The sequence below is a fragment of the Macadamia integrifolia genome, chromosome 13 (genome assembly GCF_013358625.1).
Source record: "Macadamia integrifolia cultivar HAES 741 chromosome 13, SCU_Mint_v3, whole genome shotgun sequence".
NCBI classification, from domain to species: domain Eukaryota; kingdom Viridiplantae; phylum Streptophyta; class Magnoliopsida; order Proteales; family Proteaceae; genus Macadamia; species Macadamia integrifolia.
The window spans coordinates 28,395,639-28,417,369 of NC_056569.1; the positions used below are offsets into that span (position 1 = coordinate 28,395,639).

General features: G+C 38.3%; 2 protein-coding genes across 2 annotated transcripts; one reads left to right on the plus strand and one right to left on the minus strand.

Moving 5' to 3' along the window:
- Nucleotides 1-3,403: 3,403 nt before the first annotated feature.
- Nucleotides 3,404-4,366, plus strand: LOC122060196 (agamous-like MADS-box protein AGL61). The gene has a single exon (XM_042623391.1). It carries the CDS (start codon nucleotides 3,509-3,511, stop codon nucleotides 4,103-4,105), a length of 597 nt encoding a protein of 198 aa, XP_042479325.1. The 5' UTR covers nucleotides 3,404-3,508; the 3' UTR covers nucleotides 4,106-4,366.
- A 693-nt stretch (nucleotides 4,367-5,059) lies between these two features.
- Nucleotides 5,060-20,622, minus strand: LOC122059743 (NADH dehydrogenase [ubiquinone] iron-sulfur protein 8, mitochondrial). The gene is made up of 8 exons (XM_042622766.1): nucleotides 20,397-20,622; nucleotides 19,548-19,626; nucleotides 8,000-8,053; nucleotides 7,771-7,862; nucleotides 7,545-7,658; nucleotides 6,001-6,068; nucleotides 5,571-5,682; nucleotides 5,060-5,486 (listed from the first exon to the last, which is right to left on the minus strand). The coding sequence occupies exons 1-8, from the start codon at nucleotides 20,448-20,450 to the stop codon at nucleotides 5,391-5,393; spliced, it is 669 nt and encodes a 222-aa protein (XP_042478700.1). The 5' UTR covers nucleotides 20,451-20,622; the 3' UTR covers nucleotides 5,060-5,390.
- Nucleotides 20,623-21,731: the final 1,109 nt, after the last annotated feature.

Below are 21,731 nucleotides of genomic sequence, written 5' to 3' on the forward strand. Positions count from 1 at the left end.
AAAAAAGAGAAGAAATGGTGAGAAAATAAAAAGAGTATGTGTGTTTGGTTACCAAAAGAAGAAAAAAAAAATTCAAATTTTTTGAATTTTAAGAGAGAGATAGATACATAGGAAATCATTGTGTAATCATTTATTTTTTATCTTATTATGTTTTCATATTTTCTCATGTTTTCTTGTGTTTTCGGCAAGAAAATTTTTGGAAGAGCAAAGAATAGGAAAAATTACATGATTACCCACTTTTGAGTTTCCTTTTACAAAATTACCCACAAAAAAGTTTTGGTCAACAAAAATACCCAAAATTAGGTTTCCTTTTACAAAATTACCAATTTTAAGTTTAAGTTAACAAAAATACCCAAAATTGAGTTTGGGTTTACAAAACTACCCACTCAAAGTTTTAGTAATAAAAAAATACATGATTATATGTGAAAGATGAAGAATCACTATTTTGAGTAGTTTTGTAAACCCAAATCTGATTTTTGGTATTTTTGTTAACTGAAACTTTGGGTGGGTAGTTTTGTAAACCCAAACCTAATTTTGGGTATTTTTGTTGACCAAAACTTTTTGTGGGTAATTTTGTAAAGGAAAACCCAAAAGTGGGTAATCATGTAATTTTCTCAAGAAAATTTCACAATTCTCAAGAGGAATTTTAAATTTGAAAAGAAGAATCTTCTCATGGGTGAAGACATACCAAGTGTAAAGAAAAATTCTTAACCCAAGGAAAAAAATGCAAAAATTGTAATTTTTTCTTTTCTTTTCTTTTTTTTCTCTTGGCTATCAAACACAGCCTTAATTTGTAACAAGTGAAATATCTAATTTACCCCCACTCAATTCATTCTTCAATAAATATTTTCATAATAATTTAGCCTTTTTACAGTTTTGTTACTTTACAAACATAACCAACCCTTGTTATGCTAATAACTTCTCAATTTCTATTGAAATTAAATAGAATGCTTTTTTGGGGGATCTAATTCCTCTCTAACCCCTTTATCACCAGGGGAACCCCTCTCCAACCTTCCCACCCCCAGCATGCATAAGACAGCTATGGGGACTTGCACGCATCCCAATGTCTTTCCAACCATCGGATACACATTGAAGGGTTGGAGAGGATCCTAACGCATTTTTCTCTTGTTCCAACTTATTTTTTTCCAAATTTATGCCTAGTTTTAATGCTTTATTATGAGAAATAGCCTATGGAAAATTCTTTATTTATTTTCAAAGAAAAAAGTGAGCATGCGATCACCATGTATAGGCTCTCTCACAAGCTTTATGCCCCCTATCCTCTCCTCATTAAATAACTTGGGTCCCTTGTATACGAATTTATACCCGCTAAAATTATTCTTTTCCTCTAAATAGTATGATGTCATTATAAGGAGGTAGCTTGTCAATCCTTATCTCTTCTTTTCATTTTATTTCATTTTTTGCATGAAAACTTTATTTCAATGCATTTCAAACAAAATGAAAAGGTTTTAGTTTTTCTTTGCCATAGATGAAACAATAACTTTACACGCTTAAGAGAGTGACATAAATGTAATGTGTCCACCAAATTGGAGTGCCAACCAACATGTCACAAGATTGACACAAGCATAGAGGGCTTCCTTCACGGGAATCCACAAAAGAAGATGATAAATCAAAGTAGAGTAAAGATTTGAAAGACAGAAGATGGGATTGGGTGCTCTCCATGCACCTTCACCTAAACTTCATGTGAGGATCTAACATATATATATATATATAAATATATATATATTTGTCGACTATTCCTTACGCTTCTATATATATATATATATATCCATCGTCATCCTTTAAATGGCAAAAGGTAAAATGTCACTCTAAACCTGTTAAATGATAAGAAATGAGACAAATGTTGAATCCTTACATATACGTCGAAATGAACGTTCATATGAAGGACCCAATCCCAGGATTGAGTGGGTAGGAAGGGTCATGAAATTTTCAAGAATGCTAAAATGGTTTTGGCAAAAATGACGGGCATTTAAGTAGGTAAGGGTTACCCTCAAATGTTGGAATTCCTAGCTGGAAAGTAAGCCATTGAATATCATTCAATCATAGTGACTCAAAGAAGCGAAGCGCGGCACATGTTGTCACCAGTGGAGGTACCTTTTAGAGTCATTTCCATGGGCCTCGCAAGCCCATTCCACGTGGCATGATTTGGGCCTTAGGAATGAAATGTAATTGGACCGTCGACCATTCACCGACCTGCCAGATCCTATATTCCTATTATTATTCCTTGCCCAACTTTTATTCTTTCCTTATTATGGTTAGATATTCTACTTAAAAATAAAAGCTCTATTTAATTTTTTACCAAAAAAATTAAAAAGAAGATTTTACGTTTAGACGACCAAAGTCCATCTACTTGTGAATGGTGAGTCTCGTCACCAAAATGGTTTGAAGGGTTTCCCGAGATCAAAATGAAGCTGCATTAATTAAAGAGTTAGGAAAGAATGAATATCTTCGCCCATGAGATCTGGCCCTCTTATTGAATTGAATATGGATAAGTATAATTTAAACATTCAATAATAGGGGACTAGAGTTAATGATAGCAGTCACTCTTTCCATCAAATCGCCGTTTGTGTGGTTTGGGCAGGCTGAAAGAATTGCCCAAGCCAAACCTGACTTCAGGTTTGGATTGTTCAGCCCCAGCCCAAGCCCAATCGTATCAAAATTATTTAAGCCCATAGCAAGGCTTGGGTTTTCACTGGTTGGGATGGGCTCTGGCGGGTTTGTACAAAAAAATAAAAAAATAAATAAAACCATTCTAAAATAAATTTCGTATGATTTATAATACCTCTTTCTATTTATCACAAATTAAAATAAATCACAAATCGGTCAAGAGCGATTTGTAATTTGTGAGCGCAAATCATTATTTTGAGTGCGCTTGGTTTTAATTATCACATGACCAAAGAGTGACAAAAGAGGGGGTAATTTAGTAATTTGGATATTTTTTTTATAAAATCTTTCTTATCCATCATTTTCTTCGCTCCCAACCTCAGGGAAGAAAAACCCACCCCTTTTTTTGTGTAAATCTAACGTCGATTAGAATAGATTGGAGAAAAGTATGTTTACAATAGATTGAGAAAGAAAAATTGAAGAAATAAGATGAAAAGACTAAAATACATTTACAATTCCAATTCTGGATATATTTTTTTATTTTAATTTGTAACAAGTGAAGTATCTAATTTACCCCCACTCAATTCATTCTTCAATAAATAGTTTCATAATAATTTAGTCTTTTTACTTTTTTTACTTTACCAAAACATAATCCACCCTTGTTATGTTACTAGCTTCCCCCGAAAAAAATAGAAACTATCTTTTTTTTTTTTTTTGGGTAAAATAGAAGCTAACTCAGTCTATAAAGGGAAGTAAGAAAATAGAAGCTAACTCAGTCTATAAATACTAGCCATTACAGAAAGAAGGTGGTGATCTGGTACTGTTTCATTGGGTTCTGTAAGAAGGTGGTGATCTGGTTACTGTTTCATTGGGAGATCATATTTTAATGGAGATGAAGCAAGAGAGGAAGAAAGGGAAGGGTCGTCAGAAAATTGAAATAAAGAAGATTGATTGTAAGAAAAATCGAGTCGTTACCTTCTCCAAACGGAAAGCTGGGATTTTTAGTAAGGCCAGCGAACTCGGCATCCTTTGTGGTGCCGAGATTGCCGTCCTTATCTTCTCTCCTACTGGGAGGGTTTTCTCTTACGGTAACCCTTCTGTCACATCTGTCCTAGGCAAATTTCTCAACAACCAGAACTCTACTCCTGTGGATGCCGGTGCCGGTATGGGTGACGTTGAAGCACTGAAGTTTGAGTACATGGAGCTGCTGAAGCAGTTGGAAGCAGAGAAGATCCGATCCTCTCAACTCATCAAGAAACCCTCACAAGAAGAGGAACCATGGTGGTGGGAAGCACCAATCCATCCACATATGGGATTGGTTGGGCTTCAACGCTTGAAGACCAGTATGGTAGAGCTTCGGAACAATGTGGCCAAACGGGTTTCTAACTTCTCTGCTCCATCTCCTTTCTTAAGTGAATTGGAATTGAATCCTTCTGCAATTGACGGATACGGCGATTTTGGTTTGGGACCTGGATTTTTCTGAAGAACTATACCATTGGCATTTTCCTCTGTTTCTTTATTTCAAAATTTAAGTAATTCATTTTACTCGTTAGTATCTTCATTGTATTATTGAATTATTACATTCTTGGGGGGAGGGGGGAACAATTTTTGAATCATCAAGATTTGGCTTGGAAAAAACCCTTTTCCACCTTATGATTAATGATGTTTTCCCAGTCTGTTCATTTAACTATGTACTCTTCATTGAATTCTTAATTAGAAGATTTACAATTTTAACTTTAAAGAATGAGGTAGATGTTAAATCTTCTTTTTAAGGGTATTAAATGGGAAGAGGTTTGGTACACTGCCGGCTTTTCTATAGTTAGGGGCTCAATCAATGGGAGGGTTAGGATGAGAGGGGATATAAGCTATGCAATAGATTGAGAACAGAGAAAAAAATTTTAAAGAAGAATTTTGTTTGCTCGACCTGACCTGAAAACACGTATGTCGTCCAAGGAGGAATCCATGGATTTCCCTCCAAATGTTGGTGGAATCCCCATTACCTCTCCAGCAAACTAATTTTCTAAGTTTGGGAATGATGTGGGAGACATCTAAAATCACATGTGACCAACAAGGACTCCATTGATCCGTTCAAATGTAGATGAAATCCACATTACCATCTTTGCAACAAACCAAGCTTCTAAGTTTGGATATGATATGGTCGATACTACATATACGAGATACCCTCTAGGAAAAATTCTGTTGCAATGACATTGGATCTAGGAATATATTTCACATTGAGGATTCTATACCATAAATTTGAATAGTTTTTTAAAAGTCTAACACCCAAGTCAGAGAAAGAGAGCTTCATATGTATATAACTTAACCAGAAACCCAGGCCACCATTGTTTTTGGGCTTGCAAATATTAATCCATGAAATAAAAGAAAATTTTCTGTGTCCCAGTCTCACCCTCCAAAATTGAGAGTAAATAGAATCTAATTGGGAACAAATTATTTTTGGGAAATTAAATATAGGACATCACATAAGTTGGAACAGAGCTGAGCTGAGAAACAGATTTAATAAGAGTAGACCTTTCTCACCATTTGAGATTGCCTATTTCTTCCTCTATTTAGGTGATAATCAACAACATTAAACGTGAGGTACCAAACGCAAAAAGAACTTATAAAAGCATGTTTATGAAGCTCCGGACATCGAAACAAAATGTAAAAACACCATCAAAACCTCATGAGATCCCTTCTTTATTTTCAAACTGGAGAATTCTCATGAATCTGCAAGTAGGCACAGATAGGGTCATCGGTTAATAGATTGATCAACGGTACAAGCTTTCACATCTAAGGTTCTCTGCAATCTCAGTTTCCCATCTGTCCCCATTCTCAAGCAGCTTCTCCTTGTCGTACAAAAGTTCCTGCAACAATAGAAAGACTACATAACTTTTCTGCTCAAGCCAGGGGAGAGCAACTCCTGACCTTACGCAAGAATGTGAATTCACCTCATGAGTTTCCGTTGCAAATTCGAAGTTAGGTCCTTCAACGATGGCATCAACAGGGCATGCCTCTTGGCAGAATCCACAGTAAATGCATTTTGTCATGTCAATGTCATACCTGTGCAAATGGTTAAGCTCACAACTCTGTAAACAACTTTCACAAATGCAGATGCCCTCATTTGATTTGGTCCTGCTTTTCTTAGTGTCTCTATTCCTGCCTTCTTTCTGGAAAATGAGGTCCAGCTTCCAACTTCTAAAAGGGGTGCTTTAGCAATGGCAACCTTTTTTGATTTATTTTTTGGGCATGGGAAGGGGTAAGTTCAGCTTTGGCAATTATTGATTTCTGAACTTGCAAGAGCTCAGCCTAGCAGGCTGCCCCCAACTGCACTTATCAACAAGAACAACCTCCGAAGAAAAGAAGAGAAAAATCCCCTACCTGGTAGTCCTACGGCTGCCATCTTCTCGTTCCTCAGCCTCAATGGTGATGGCTTGTGCTGGACAAATCTGATCAAGCAACCAAATCTCATGAGAGGATAAGCAATTAAAAGGAAAAATTCATAAAATTTCAGAACGGACAAAATCAATCTTTAAAATTTTTAGGATTTATTATTCGGTCAAGTTACCTCTAAAATTTTGAACATCTAATTAAAATTCACTATTATGATACCATAAAAAAATATATATTTATGGTACCCTAAGGCCTAAACTTCGTCCAAGTCCCTTGCAGGCTCTGTAGCCTATGCATTCAACCAAGAATGCAATAAAACCAACCGACTTGCACAATGAAAACCCTCACCATACATAATATCCGAAACTATGGTTATTAAAGAGACACACAAAGGTAGACACAAAAATGTGCAGCCCCCAAACCCCCACCCATCCATTTTCCATAAAGGAGAAAAGTAACACACATGCATGCACACACAACAAAAATAAAAATAAAAGGCCTCTCAACGAAAACTGAGATGGGCTGGGGATAGATACCTGGCCACATGGCCACTGCACCGGAGTGGAGACCAGCCAGGGAGGGGAACAGGCATCCAACCAGGGGGGCAGGATGGTCCTTTTGCCATCCCCTGTGTCTGGGCGTAGGGGTGCACGAGTCACGACCAGGAAGGGATCTTTTTCCCAACTGACATAAACCGCAAAAATAGAACCAATTCGAAAGCATCATCCTGAACATCCTGCAACCCTCATCCAAACCCCTCCCACCCCCAAAAAAAATCCCAACAATGAATGTGTGCCATTCATTTCACCACCCACCCCAAAAAAAAATCCCAACAATGAATGTGTGCCATTCATTTCACCACCACAGCTGGACTCTTTAGGACTTAAAAAATGAAACAAGGACCCAATTTTCTAAAAACAAGCATTCAATATATGATCTATGAATTTAAATAAACCAAATGAACTAGCATCCATGTAATAAATCTTATATCACTATGGGGGTATTGGACTATTGGGTTCTGGAAGAACGCTCACAGGAATGTTGCTCATAGAGAACATCACTCATCAACCATGACAAGTTACAAATTTGGCACAAAAAGGGTTCAGAACTTCCAAATGCATGGAGGGCACCATGGTTCTAAAACTCGGGATTGGTCTTGGATCAGGCAAGGCTGATACTGATCCGGATCGACCTGGATCTGACCATATTGGACAGTTTTACCCCTGCTTTTTAATAAAAATCAGTTTTTATTACGTTTTTACCCTTGGTCCGTACCCGTGTATCAGGATGGGCCAAGGCCAATACCCATCCGATCCGGCCAATACTGACCAATCCGACCCAAATTTTAGAGCCATGGTTGGTACAAAGGAACCTAAATGGTATTTAAATGATAAACTTCCAATTAAATGGGGAGCCATGCAAAGGCTGATAACAAAACCAATACACTTGAATTTTCCTGTACTGCATGTAGGAGGTTGCCAGAACAAATCCCCCTGATCATGAAGACACAACATCAAGAACTCAATTCTTACCGCTTCACATAGTTTACATGCAATGCAACGCTCCTCTCCAGTTGGATAACGTCGAAGGGCATGTTCCCCACGAAATCGAGGGCTCAAAGGACCCTTTTCAAATGGATAATTGATCTGTGAAACAAGTAAAATACTTGTGATTCTGTCACCCAAAAAAATAAAAACAACACCTGTGATTTGATATCATCACCAATCAATGGGGACCTACATGATGGAAGATACTTACCGTTACATTTTTCTCAAAGAAGTACATGAGTGTGAGTGACAGACCCCGAACCATTTCAGTAAGAAATAGTGTATTTATGCTCCGCTCAAAAACTGAAATTTAACAGTATCAGAACTACCAATACAAGTAGCAAATCAAAATTACAGCAGAGAATACCCCCAACTGGAGATTATCCAAGAGCTACAACAACAACAGCAATAATAAAAGAAGAAGAAGACTAGAGAATTACTAGAGCTCCAATCCTTTGACATCTCCTTCACAAGTTTCTCTCTTTCCTCATCCTCTGCAGTTTGTACACAAGAAAACAGAAATGAAAAAGAAATTGAGATGAATAACCATTATGTTTCTTCACAATACGTATGGCAAGGCCGCAAAGTAATCAATACTGGCAATTTATTAAAAGATAATATAAATAGAATTAGCCAGGGTCAATGACCCAAATCAACAATGAGCCACACACAACTAGATTACAAAATAATGCACATGTTATGGGACATGGACCAAGATACATAGAATTCCCATTACATTCTTTCCCCAACTAACAAATCTGTTAAGAACCATTATTCCTCATGCATATTTTAATATTTTAAATGAATTATGTGTGTTCTAGACTTCTAGTACTAAATTTTGTGTAGAATAGGTCATACTAGAGAAAGTATACAACAGCCTACAATATACACTACTAACCAAGGGTCCGAAGCCAAACTACCATTTTGGGTGTTTTTTTTTACAAGTTAAGGGTTCCACTATATATTGAGGGCCTAAAATAGGTTTTCCAGAAGTTTCGGGACCTAATTTGGCCATTTGGACCTTGAAACCAGCAGCTGATACGTACCAGGTTTCAGTCAAAATTTCGCAGTTTCGCGACATATTTCAGTACCAAGATTTTGGATCTTGATGAACAATGCCAATCAATAGGCCTTTCTAATACACTAAGATGGTCTTCAGAGCCTCTACAACTTGAGGAGAACCAGCGAATAAAGTGAATTAGCATTTCAGTAAAAGGTAACAATATCATGAATGAGAAAGAAGAAAAGGCACCATAAGAAGTTTAAAATTGGAGGAGTATTGTATACAACAAATATCAATGACAATAAAGAAGAGAAACTACTGTCAATTCCAATCCGATTCACTCAAATCAGGCAATTACCTTGCAATCGATCACTTTTTGGACCGGAAAAAGAATCAACCAATTGTTGAATAAATCTTACTCTGATGGTGTGAGACATGCTCTAGCGATTCCTAAAGAAGATATCCAAGTTCTTCTTAGTGTCTCTTGTGGCTCCAGAGATAGTCCACCTCTGATGCTTCGATCGGGCCACGATGCTCCTCCCTCCTGCTTCAAGCTCCAGGTTCATGGTGACAAACTGTAAACATGGAGCATGAGAAAAAAACAGCAGTTCCAGAGTGATCTGTCGTCGTGAATGCTCTAGTTGCAAAGTGATTTAGCTTTATGGAGGTTAGGCTTCCTCCAGAAAGCTAAATCTATCTTACTTTCCTAATTTATCTCTTGTCTCTCCCACCCTATTTTCTCTCTTTCCAGTTTTATCTCTCCACCATTTGCGTACGTATCACTTGGCAACAGAGCGTTGCTTAAAGACTCCCACATTCACCCCGTATTCCATGTCTCTCTCTTGAATAAGCGTGGAGATGGCGTCCAGATTCAAGATTCTTTGCCTATGGTACGATATAAAACTCTAATGCCACTTCCATAAGCAGTTCTCAATCATCGGATACACAGAAGAAAGAGACAAGTTTCATACATTGGCAACGGTTACAAGTTCTCATGGGTAGTGTGGAGGGGTAAGTGGTTAGCGTAAGTGGGGTGAGTAGTTATCTATGACTAGTCTCAAGCCACTACGGTTTGCTCTTGTACTTGCTAATTAAATAAAATAATTGCTCTGTCAGGAAGATCAATACAACTCTATTGTTATCTTTGAACACGATAACAAGTACAAGAGCAAACTGTAACAGTTTGAGTAACCAACAATAACCAAGTATAACTTCTTGCAACACCCCTTACTCTTGCGATAATTACCCACACTCCTCCACTCTTAGATAACTATTAACTACACACTCCACTCATAGATAACTACTCAACCCAACTTATGTAACCTCACTCCACTCATAGATAATTACACACTCCAACTTATGTCACCACACTCCACTCATAGGTAATTACTCGCTCCCTCTTACAACTCCTCCACACTACCCATGCATGCATTCTAATGCATTACAACACTTATACAGGTAGCATCCCTTCCCCCCTTAGATTGGGTCTTGTCCTGAAGGCCCAAATATGGAAGTTACTTCATGATAACTTCGACATCTGGGTAGAAGTCCTTCAATTCTCGCCAATTTCAAATTCAACATTAGAGGGATAAGAATTCAATCTTTTGAACCACACTCCACTCATAGGTAATTACTCGCTCCCTCTTACAACTCCTCCACACTACCCATGCATGCATTCTAATGCATTACAACACTTATACAGGTAGCATCCCTTCCCCCCTTAGATTGGGTCTTGTCCTGAAGGCCCAAATATGGAAGTTACTTCATGATAACTTCGACATCTGGGTAGAAGTCCTTCAATTCTCGCCAATTTCAAATTCAACATTAGAGGGATAAGAATTCAATCTTTTGAACAACTCATTAAGCTACGTAAGAATTTAGCGTCGTTCCTCATTCAACGTACTCACTTCCCCTTCCAATGTATCCACCCTTTGATTCATTGCTAGGCTCTGATACGTACACGGATGGTGGAGATTAAATAGGAAAGAAAGAAAATAGGGCAGGAGAGACTAGAGATAAAATAGGAAACTATGATAGATTTGGCTATATGGAGGTAGCCTAACCTCTTGGCTTTACATAGGAAGTCATGACATCATTTCTTAAGAGAGAATTTGTGGGAGTTTAAAGATTATCTTTCACTTCATATTCATCCATATGAAATAGCAATACAATAGTATTTATAACTACACTATAACTATCCCACTCCATGTTCTCCACTACTCGCTTATACCCTACAACTCCTGCTAACTTCTACTAACTTCCCCCCTACATAACACCCATAACTACATGAGCCACCCTTGCACATGATGTGCTTACATGAGTCATGCAGTTAAGTAACATTCCTCCCCCCTTAAAAGAGAACTTACCATCACGACCTAAATCCGAAAATTGTTGTTTGATAACCTCGAATTCTTCCCAAGTTGTTTCAACTAAAGATAACCCTTGCCAATGTATAAGAATTTATCTCTTTCTTTTGTGTACCCAATGATTGAGTTCTGCTTGTGGAAGTGACATTAAAGTTTCATCCGGAACCACAACAAAAGAATATTGAATCTGGACGCCATCTCCATGCTTTTTCAAGAGACATGGAATACGGGAGTCTTCAAGCAAGGCTCTGTAACCAATTGATACATATGCGGGAAAGGGAGAAGAGATAAAGTAGAAAGGAGATAAAATAGGGCAGGAGGGAGAGAGAGAAAATAGGAAGAACTTGGCTTTATCAAGGAAGCCTGGCCTCTTAGCTTTATGAAGGAAGCCTCACGTCGTTGTCCAAAGAGAGAACTTTATGTGGTCTATTACAATGAAAGCCCGTATTCCTACCTCCCACCTATTAGGTCCCTAAAAGTAAATCCCGTAGTCTTACCTCCCACCTATAGGCCCATTAAAATGGCATATTACAATGAATGACCATTGGAACAAAGGCCCAACGAATATATAACCCAACTAAAGCTTATTTCTAATAACATAAGCAGATTTTTGTGATTTATTTGCATCAATTCTCCCCGGCTTGAAAAAACTTGAGCTCAAGTTTTGTAGAGTCGAGGGATCAATTGTGTATGATGAATATCCATCCGTTGCCCATAGTAATATTGTAATAGTCATGGACGCTAGAAATGCAGTTTTTGAGGCGTGGGGCTTTCTCTTCAAAGAACTTTGGTCGCATGATGAACTTTATGTGCTCAACTGCTAAATCAATATTAACTGTGAATGTCATATCCATAGAGTCCTCCACGTTAGCAGCCTTCTCATCAAAGACTTGGCACAAGCTCTACCTCTTCAAAAACATCGTCAATGTCGACGATTTCTTGTGGAGTGCTCTCAACCACTACCTCATCTTCCACTGTTTCAGCTTTGTCTACTTGGATCTCTTCAACGTATGCATCTTCAATAGAATCTTCTACCCATTGATCTTTTGTCTTAAAGCTTCAAGCACTCTATCTACTTTATCATCACAGTTCCTTGTGATAACTTCAACTTTATCTTCAACTTCAGGCTCCTTTTTCTTTTCTCTCGGTTTCTCACCAAAAAAGGTGTTCTCTCTAACTTGCAAACTGAATTTCATAGATGGTTGCATCAAGTTATCTTCAACTTTGAAGGCCTTTTGGTGGTATTCCCGTTGGAGAGAGACCTATCCTTCAACTTGTGCTTCATCTATTCCCAAGTCCTAGTCTTCTAACTCTAAGCTTCTCTATATGGAATCTCCACCATTCTTTAGCACAACCAGTCAATTCCAAGTAAACAGATCTAAGCTTCCACTCTGTCCAGTTGCATCAGCCAAAATAGTCCTATACAGAATGATGCAGTTACACGTTGGATTTAGGTCTATTTCTCTATTTCTTTCCTTTTTAGAGTTAGAACTTAGTTTGGTAGTCAAATTTTATTCATATTTGAGTGAGACTTTATTTCTATTTTAGATCAGATGCAATAATTGTTTCAGTCTCAAATAAGAAAGTAGGTTTACTTTTAGTCTTTAAATATCAGCTTGTACCTAACGACTTAGTTGGATTTTGAAGAACTGAACTGAAATTGAATGAGTAGTTTTCTTTGGTTGAAGCTATGGCCGAACCCCTCTTTCTCCCTTTCTGAAATTCTCTCAACTCCTCTTCCATTCTCCTACTTCCTCTTTATTTCTTCTCCTTCATCCTTATTATTTTCCAGTTTTCTTTCCATACCCTGTTCTGGGCGACACTATCAGATCAAAAAGAAAGCTTCGCTGAAGCTTTATCTCCAATCGATTGACCCCGAGATTTGGGTGGAGTGTAGGGCTCTCATAGGCGATCAGAACCCTGGAGTTTCTTCCTCCAAGCCCTCCTCTGTTGTGAGGAAGTCAACCGATTGCAGGTTCTGGTTCCCCTATTACCACCAGATCTGAATAGCAGGGACAACTGTTCCTCTTTGCTTGCTGTTTGAGGTATTTTCCTGTTGGAAGGCCGGAAGGTGTCCAAGCATCATCTAAAAATTTGGGCTGAAACGATGAAGATGGAGGGAGTTCTCACCACCGCAAGCTTTCCCTTTTGCTGCTGGGCTACTGTTGGTGTCATGAGGTTGAAGACAACCTCATAAAGTGAGTTCTCTTAACCTTTATTCCTTATTTTCCTAAAGTGCCCCTCCCTTTTATGCCTAATCTGATTTTTCCTTATTTTAATTCCTATTCCTAGTTTGTCCTTGGCCATACGTCATCCTCTCAAGCCACTTTTGCTTTCCCTTGGTTAAGTTCCATCTAATTACCAAACTGCCACTCTTTTATAAGTTTCTATCTATTTACAGATTTTCCCCTTCATTGGAAACTTGAGTTTATATACAGTTCTGCCATATATTTGAGATTCTATTTTAATTATGAACCTGCCATTGATTATTGCAATTGACTTATAAGTGCCCAAGTGGGCCCATAAGCAATTCAATTCCGGTTTTGGAACTCAGATCCGCATCAGAGAATCTAACCAATCAAGGAATAACTACGGATCCGTCTATCAAGCAAAATAAGGAACTCCTGGCTCCACCTTCAAAATAGTATCAATATTGGGAATTGCATAATATGTAGATGCAGAATCAATACATTGCCCCAAGGAAACCATTCAATCATGCAAACTGTGCATCATATCAGCAAGTTGTCACATGAAAATCGGATCCTCTCTCAACTCTGCAAGGTGATGTAGCCATAGTTTTGATACCAAAATGGTGGGAGTAGATACGAAGAACCCTAGGTTCAGATATAAACCCCCTTTTATCTCAAAAACCCCTAAAATAGAGCTTAGGTAAACAATAAGGTCAAAGCCAACCTTATCCTATGCAACACAGATTATGGCTACTGGTAATAAACTGTTAGAATAAGAAAACCCCTAATATAACAATGCTAAATGGTCAAATTTGAGTCAACAGTCAACCAGTAAAAAATTTGAAACACATAACCCAATGATGCAGTTGCACGATGGACTTAGAAAAAAAAAATCTTTTGATTCTCTTTCGTTTTAGAAACAATTTCTTTGAAATTAGTTAGTTTCTAATTTTAGATTAGTTTCCATTTTAAGTTAGTTGCCATTAATTTTTTTTATTTTTTTTCTTTATATTGGACATGTACTTGATGGAGAAATTTCAGTTTTAGTTTTTGAAGATTTGAGCATGAAAGATTTCTCTTGGATGAGAACCATGGCTTCCGTGGGTGTCCCTCTTTTGATTTCTCCCTGATCTTCTTCTCTTCTTTTACCTTCTTATCTTCTTCTTCTTCTACTTCTTCTACTTCTTCCTCATTTATTCTTTTCTTTTCTGCCTCCCTATTATTTTCTGGTTTTCCCTTCTCGTTCTGGACAATACTTGCAGTACCAAACAGGTGAGTCGATCTCCTTCACAACCATAGTTGTTGGCTTGAGACTTGGAGGAGCAGTAGCAAGCCCTAAGGTGATTCAGATATTTGAATCTAAGATTGAAAGAGCTTCAGCTTTGTGAGATCCACAGCAGCCAGAACTGACATTCACCTACCGCCAGATCTGGTTCAGATCCTCCAATCGCTCTCATTGCAGGTTCTTTCAGGCTGAGTCTTCGTATTCTTGGGAGGGCAGGTTGAGGCGATTGTTTGCTTGAATTATTAGACCAAGCTGTGACAGAATCGAGGGAGTTCCTTCCCCTTTTTTTCTGTTCTCTGTTCTACCACCTCTTGTGTGGCTGTCTAGAGGTTGAAGAAGACCACAACGATTAGGTTTTACATCCTTACTTTATCAAATTCCAGATTTACCCCTTATTTCTCAATTAACTTATTTTACTTCTTAGTTCCAATCCTACCCCTCCCCATCTTGTACGTTGCCTTCCCTTGGAGATTTTTTCTTATGTTAGAGTTACCCCTATTTACCAAATTGCCACTCTTTGTTAGAGACTTCAAGTTATTTACAAAATTGCCATTTTCTTTGGTATTTAGTTGTACCATTGTGCCATTAATTAATTAAGCGGGGTCCTAAGCGATCCGATTCTTGTTCTTGGAACCCAGATCCGCATCAAGTGGTATTAGAGCAAATTTTCCCGCAATTTTCTAACCATGGCAAATCACATCACCAATGCTGAGTTGCACAAATTGTATTGTGAGTTAGCCGAGAACCAACAGAATACTGATGCTAGGCTTGAGAGGACTAAAGCTAAGTTTGATAAATTTATGGAAGAGATGATTGCCTTTATGAAGAGGTCCGACAAGCGAGCTAAAGAAGGATCATCTACATTAACTCCTCAGCTCAACACTTTACGGATCGAAGACACACCTCAAAGGCAGCAACTTGATCCAGTTGTTCCCCAGGATGTTACCCGGCAATTTTCTGATAGAGATTATGGCATCAAAGTTGAGGTTCCTGAGTTCAGTGGTGAAAAGGGACCTGCGGAATTTCTTGACTGGCTTACCAAAGTGGAGAGAAATTTTGCGTATAAGTCTCTTCCAGACATGAAGAAGTGTGAACTCATCATCACCAAGTTTATTGGGTATGCATGTTCATGGTGGGATGATGTATTACATGCAAGGTTTGTCAGAAAACTTGGACCCGTTACCAATTGCGAGGTCATGAAGCAAATCCTGACTGAAAAGTTTGTTCCTCTTAATTATGAAAATGTAATGTTCCATAAATTACTTAACTTGCAACAAGGGAACAAAGATGTGGATTCCTACACCCTCGAATTCCACAAACTGTCTTCAAGGTGTCGACTTCAGGAAACAGACCAGCAACGGGTGATGCGATATATCAATGGGTTAAGTACTAAGATTCGACTTGAGCGGCTCATGCCAAGACAACTGAAGAGAAGTCCATCTATTGGAAGGGTATGCTCAATACTTCTTCAGTTTATAGACCTCCACCACGTATGGAGGAAAAGAAGCCTGAAGCTCGTAGAGTTGAAGAAAAAAGGTCAGAGTTCAACAAGGATAATGTTGGGGTAAAGAATATCATATGCCATAGTTGTGGCGAGAAGGGTCACAATTCCAACAAGTGTCCCAACAGGACTCGTTCTGTGAACGTAGCAGAGAAGCAACCGACAGAGAAGAGTGAAGATGAATCTCATTTATATCCTTATCCCCTCGAGGACGATGATATTGTCGATTGTGAAAATGAGGATGTAGAAGCTCATTTAGCTAACCTTTCATCTTTTTCGAATGGACTAGTTGATAAGGTTCCTCTCTTCAGACAGAAGGGTACTCTCCTGCACGGCTCCGACCATACTGATGTTCATGCAGTTGTTGATACTGGGGCAGAAGCAAACTTTATATCTGCTGAATTTGTTCAAGCACACGACCTTCCACAGAAGCAGCTTTTCAAGAAGATTCACGTGCGAAGTTTTGGACCCACAGCTCGAGAAGAGGCCACTGCAGTTATTCGAGTACACTTATAGTTTGGGCCGTTACAGTACCATGTCACCTGCTTGGTCACCCCATTGGCGCACTGCGATATTCTTCTAGGACGACCTTGGCAGCGACATGCAGGCATTCTCTATGATGGCGCACGGAACACAATCAAGGTGAAGCAAGGAGGTCGTATGTACTTAATGAGGCCACACGCATTATCAGACATGCCACGACGTCGACCGACTCCTACTCCAGTGACACATCAGCCTACTCTCCCTCCTCTTGGAGTTATGCTCCCTTGTGTTTCGAGATATGTGCCACCTCATCGGCGAGCAATTTACAAGGGAATCTTGGGAGCACGACCTAACTCGACGGAGTCGAGTTCTTCTAAGACCGGAAGAGCTGATGCAGTTGCACGATGGACTTAGAAAAAAAAAATCTTTTGATTCTCTTTCGTTTTAGAAACAATTTCTTTAAAATTAGTTAGTTTCTAATTTTAGATTAGTTTCCATTTTAAGTTAGTTGCCATTAATTTTTTTTATTTTTTTTCTTTATATTGGACATGTACTTGATGGAGAAATTTCAGTTTTAGTTTTTGAAGATTTGAACATGAAAGATTTCTCTTGGTTGAGAACCATGGCTTCCGTTGGTGTCCCTCTTTTGATCCCTCCCTGATCTTCTTCTCTTCTTTTACCTTCTTATCTTCTTCTTCTTCTACCTCTTCTACTTCTTCCTTATTTATTCTTTTCTTTTCTGCCTCCCTATTATTTTCTGGTTTTCCCTTCTCGTTCTGGACAATACTTGCAATACCAAACAGGTGAGTCGATCTCCTTCATAACCATAGTTGTTGGCTTGAGACTTGGAGGAGCAGTAGCAAGCCCTAAGGTGATTCAGATATTTGAATCTAAGATCGAAAGAGCTTCAGCTTTGTGAGATCCACAGCAGCCAGAACTGACATTCACCTACCGCCAGATCTGGTTCAGATCCTCCAATCGCTCTCATTGCAGGCTCTTTCAGGCTGAGTCTTCGTATTCTTGGAAGGGCAGGTTGAGGCGATTGTTTGCTTGAAGTATTAGACCAACTTGTGACAGAATCGAGGGAGTTCCTTCCCCTTTTTTTTTGTTCTCTGTTCTACCACCTCTTGTGTGGCTGTCTAGAGGTTGAAGAAGACCTCAACGATTAGGTCTTACATCCTTACTTTATCAAATTCCAGATTTACCCCTTATTTCTCAATTAACTTATTTTACTTCTTAGTTCCAATCCTACCCCTCCCCATCTTGTACGTTGCCTTCCCTTGGAGATTTTTTCTTATGTTAGAGTTACCCCTATTTACCAAATTGCCACTCTTTGTTAGAGACTTCAAGTTATTTACAAAATTGCCATTTTCTTTGGTATTTAGCTGTACCATTGTGCCATTAATTAATTAAGTGGGGTCCTAAGCGATCCGATTCTTGTTCTTGGAACCCGGATCCACATCACCCAAATTCAAGTGATTTCTTGTATCAACAGATCAGTAGGTATGAGCCGGATAAAACCCTGGTCGACTGGGATGATCTTCAATGCCCCAAAGTTTATGCATAATCTAGGGGACAGATCCCTTTATATGACTGATATCAATTTCAGCCAAAATAAGCCTGAAACAGGGCCACCGCCAGCTTCTGGTTGGTGGCCCTATGCTGTGATTTAAATCCCAATGTAAACAGTATATGAACAGCACTAAAAGTTGACAATTTACCCCTCCAAACTCAGTTAAATCAACTTCAGCAATTACCAGTTAAAGTAGATGAATTAAAACTTACTTGGGTAGAGGAAAAAAGAATATGAAGAAGAGGATATGACCTTTGATTTCCTACCAACAGGCCTAGTTTAGAATCTCTCTAATCCTTGAGTTTCTAACTTCTCACTGAGTCTCACAACAGCTTACTTTCTCAACAGAAAAAAGGAAACAGCCAACTCTTCATTGATAAAAATAGTTGGTTTTTGCCAAAATAGACTAAAAGTTGTTTATTTAAAAGAAAGACTCCTTAAGTAACAGTCTAACAGACTTCTCTAACCCAACTTACATAGCCAATAGGAAACTTAAAACAAAAGGGACACTTAAAAGGAAACCCTCTACACTAAGTAAAGGAGTTGAATCTTAAATAAAACAACTTAACTAACCTAATAAAGTAAATCTCATATTCCTACCTCATACCCATTATTTAGGCTCATTGAAGTGGCCTATTGCAATGAAAACCCATCGGACCAAAGGCCCAACACATATATAACCCAACCCAAAGCTTATTTCAAATAAAATAAGCTCATTTATGTGATTTATCTGCAGCACCCTTTCTCCAAGTTTGTCCCCTTATAAGCCATTCCACCATTTTCCTAATGCTTTTGCTCACCTGTATTTCCTTCTTAGACAAAACCCAATTTCTTAATCTATTACCTCCAACATCATCAAACCCATCTCTCTTGAACATCCTTGAGAGGCCACCACTTCCTTTGAGCTCTGAAAACTCAGGAGTGGCAGTTTTGGATGAAGAATCAGAGACGAAAAAATAGTGTAAATGTTGGAGAGATAGCCCCCTGAAACTCTGCCAGTGATCTTCATGATGGCGAAGGAGTTGCAAGAAGAGGACAGCTGTGGAGACTTTGCCTCGGTTATTCCGGAAGATGTGCATGGTTGCCACGAGTTCATTATCAGTTAAGTCGTAAAATTGGTTTTCATCCAAGGTTACCATATGTTTATCATCAGATATGTTGCAGAATAGGTCTATCACCCCATGTGATCATCATCAGCTGATTGAATCACGTGGAGTGGCTTCTCTGCTTCACATGGCTAGAAGCTGGCAGGAATTGGAATTGGCCATCCCGATTCCAATTTGAATCATCCGATTTCACTGATCCGATTCCAATTCTTCAAACCATGAGTAGGCCAGAAAATCAAACAAATCTAGTGTTTTCAAACATGCATGGTCCTAAATTAGAACATGATCAGAGCATACACATTCCTACATTAGAATATAATCAGAACATGTGAAAATTCAACAGCAAAATGCAGATTTTCAAAGCAAAACAGCTGTGATTGATTAAGTCTGCTAATTAATCAAATGGATCTGATCACAAAGGGCCCCATACAATCATGAACAGGCAGCTGTTCGAATGAGAACAAAGAGGGGCAGAAAAATACCTAGCTTTGTGGAGAATGAATGTGAACTAATTTGCAGACCATAATAATTTGAACCCTGCAGAACCTGTCCTGCTCCAGCCTACAAGTAATAGTGTACATCCAAGAACCTCATAAGTCCACAAATAAAAATTAAGAAAATGATTGGAAAAAAGTGTAGAACAGAAACTCTCTTACTAAAAAAATTGTTTAGAGCATTGAAACTTCCAATGATGATACAAAAAATAATAATTGGTGCAAATGGCTAAGCAACAACCATTTGTTCTCCTCTCCCCCACCCCCCTTTTCCTTTGGGGAGTTGGGGGGTTGTTTTATAAATTGATTGTTAGATATCCCCTACACAACCCATTTATTACCAAGACATTATCCACAAACACTAAAACACACACAATGTCCCTATACTCCAAGACTGGAATTCACCTTATTTTTCGACCATCTTTTGGTAACATTATCAAAATAACTTCTTTCCAGAAAACTACTATCACTTTGTTATAACTATCTGAAACAAAAGCCTTCATGAAAAACAAAGCCTCCTCTAACACAGTACACCTAATTCCTCAACATTCAGGCATCAAATAATTTGACATAAATCCCAGGAAAAAAAATTTTTGGGGGAAGACGGTTAAAACTTAAAACATTCAGAATTCAGTTAAGAGTGAAAATGACATTTAATTCTTTCGCAAAATCTGATGAAAATCACCAATTTAGCTGTGGATGAGAGTATCGATTCAATTCGATGGGCAAACTAGGGAGGTAAGGAGATGCAAAGAATTGAATTAGGGAAACTGTCACATAGGCACCTAGGGTTCTGCAAATCCGAGAAAGATTAAGACTCAGATGCGATCATCTTACCAGCTGTCGAGAGCGAAGTGCTTGGAGAGATTTCCGAGCTAAAATGGCAGCCATTGACGAATAGTCGAGTATCCTCGAAGAGAATATTTCTCCTCCAATTTGATTTACCTTGTGAATTTGAGCTTCAAAAACCCGCAAAGCCGAGATGAAAAACGCAGACGGCGTAAATATAGTTATGGAGATGAAGACGGTGAGCCTAAGATGGACGCTCAGGTCACTATCGTACACCCTTCGGACACCGTCATACAGGTAGCGTTCGATCGAATGACTAAATACTAGTCAAACATTTAATATCAATCTTGAAGGAAACTGCATAGAAGTATTCGGTAGAGCTTCCGTGCATCATATCAGTGTTTGATCTAGCAAAAGATTCCCATCCAATGGTCATACAGGTAACAAGATCACAAAAATGGCTTACATGAGTATTGCTCTCTTTATATTAGGAATCCACACAATCCCCAATTTGCCCTTACATGGGTTGCCTAGATGGTTAGGATGAATTGCGGATTATTGTAGAAAGGCGTACGGTCTTATGTTTGATTTCCTATTTGTGCATTTGTGATTTAAGGTTGTGTTTGGTAGCCAAGAGAATAAAATAAAAGAAAAATTTAGAAAAGAAAATAAAAGAAAATAAATGAAAATGTAAGAAAATAAAAAGAGTATGTATATTTGGTGACCAAGAGAATAAAATAAAATAAATAAATAAAATTTAAATTTTTGAATTTTAGGAGAGAGATAGACACATAGAAAATCATTGTGTAATCATTCATTTTTTGTCTTATGATGTTTTCATATTTTCTCACGTTTTCTTGTGTTTTTTATAAGATTTTTTATTTTGGAAGCAAAATAAAACTTTACAATTCCCAAGTGGAATTTTAAATTTCAAAAGTTGAATTTCTCTTAGGCGAAAGCATACTAAGTGCAAAGAAAAATTCTTAACCCAAGAAATTAGATACAAAAAGTGTACTTTTTTTTCTTTTTTTTTTTAATTTTCTTCTCTTCTCTTCGCTACCAAACACAACCTAAGTGGAGATGATGGCGGTGGGGTTGCTGCGCTAGCCTCCACGAGGATTAGTCGAGTTGCACGTAAGATAGCCCGGACACCTTACTTAACAAAGAAAAAAAAAAATGATGTTTCATGATAGTAATCCTAGCCCCTAAGCCGAAGCCTCCATACAGCAAGCAATGCTTCCACAAGACCAACGAGTGATAGTGAAATATTCTTATTCAAACCCACAATTAGCCGACTCAAACAATGATGGGACAAGGATTTCCTTACACTAGGCTACTAACCCTGGTGAGAATTCACATGTACTTTGAATAACCAAATTACTA

Excerpts from the sequence above, each read along its gene's own strand:
- LOC122059743 (XM_042622766.1), bottom strand. The coding sequence starts at position 20,450 with ATGGCTGCCATTTTAGCTCGGAAATCTCTCCAAGCACTTCGCTCTCGA. Across the intron at positions 7,659-7,770 it reads TCTTTGAGAAAAATGTAACG|ATCAATTATCCATTTGAAAA; the intron begins GTAAGTATCTTC and ends CTTGTTTCACAG. Across the intron at positions 5,683-6,000 it reads GGCAGCCGTAGGACTACCAG|GTATGACATTGACATGACAA; the intron begins GTAGGGGATTTT and ends CCATTTGCACAG.
- LOC122060196 (XM_042623391.1), top strand. The coding sequence starts at position 3,509 with ATGGAGATGAAGCAAGAGAGGAAGAAAGGGAAGGGTCGTCAGAAAATT.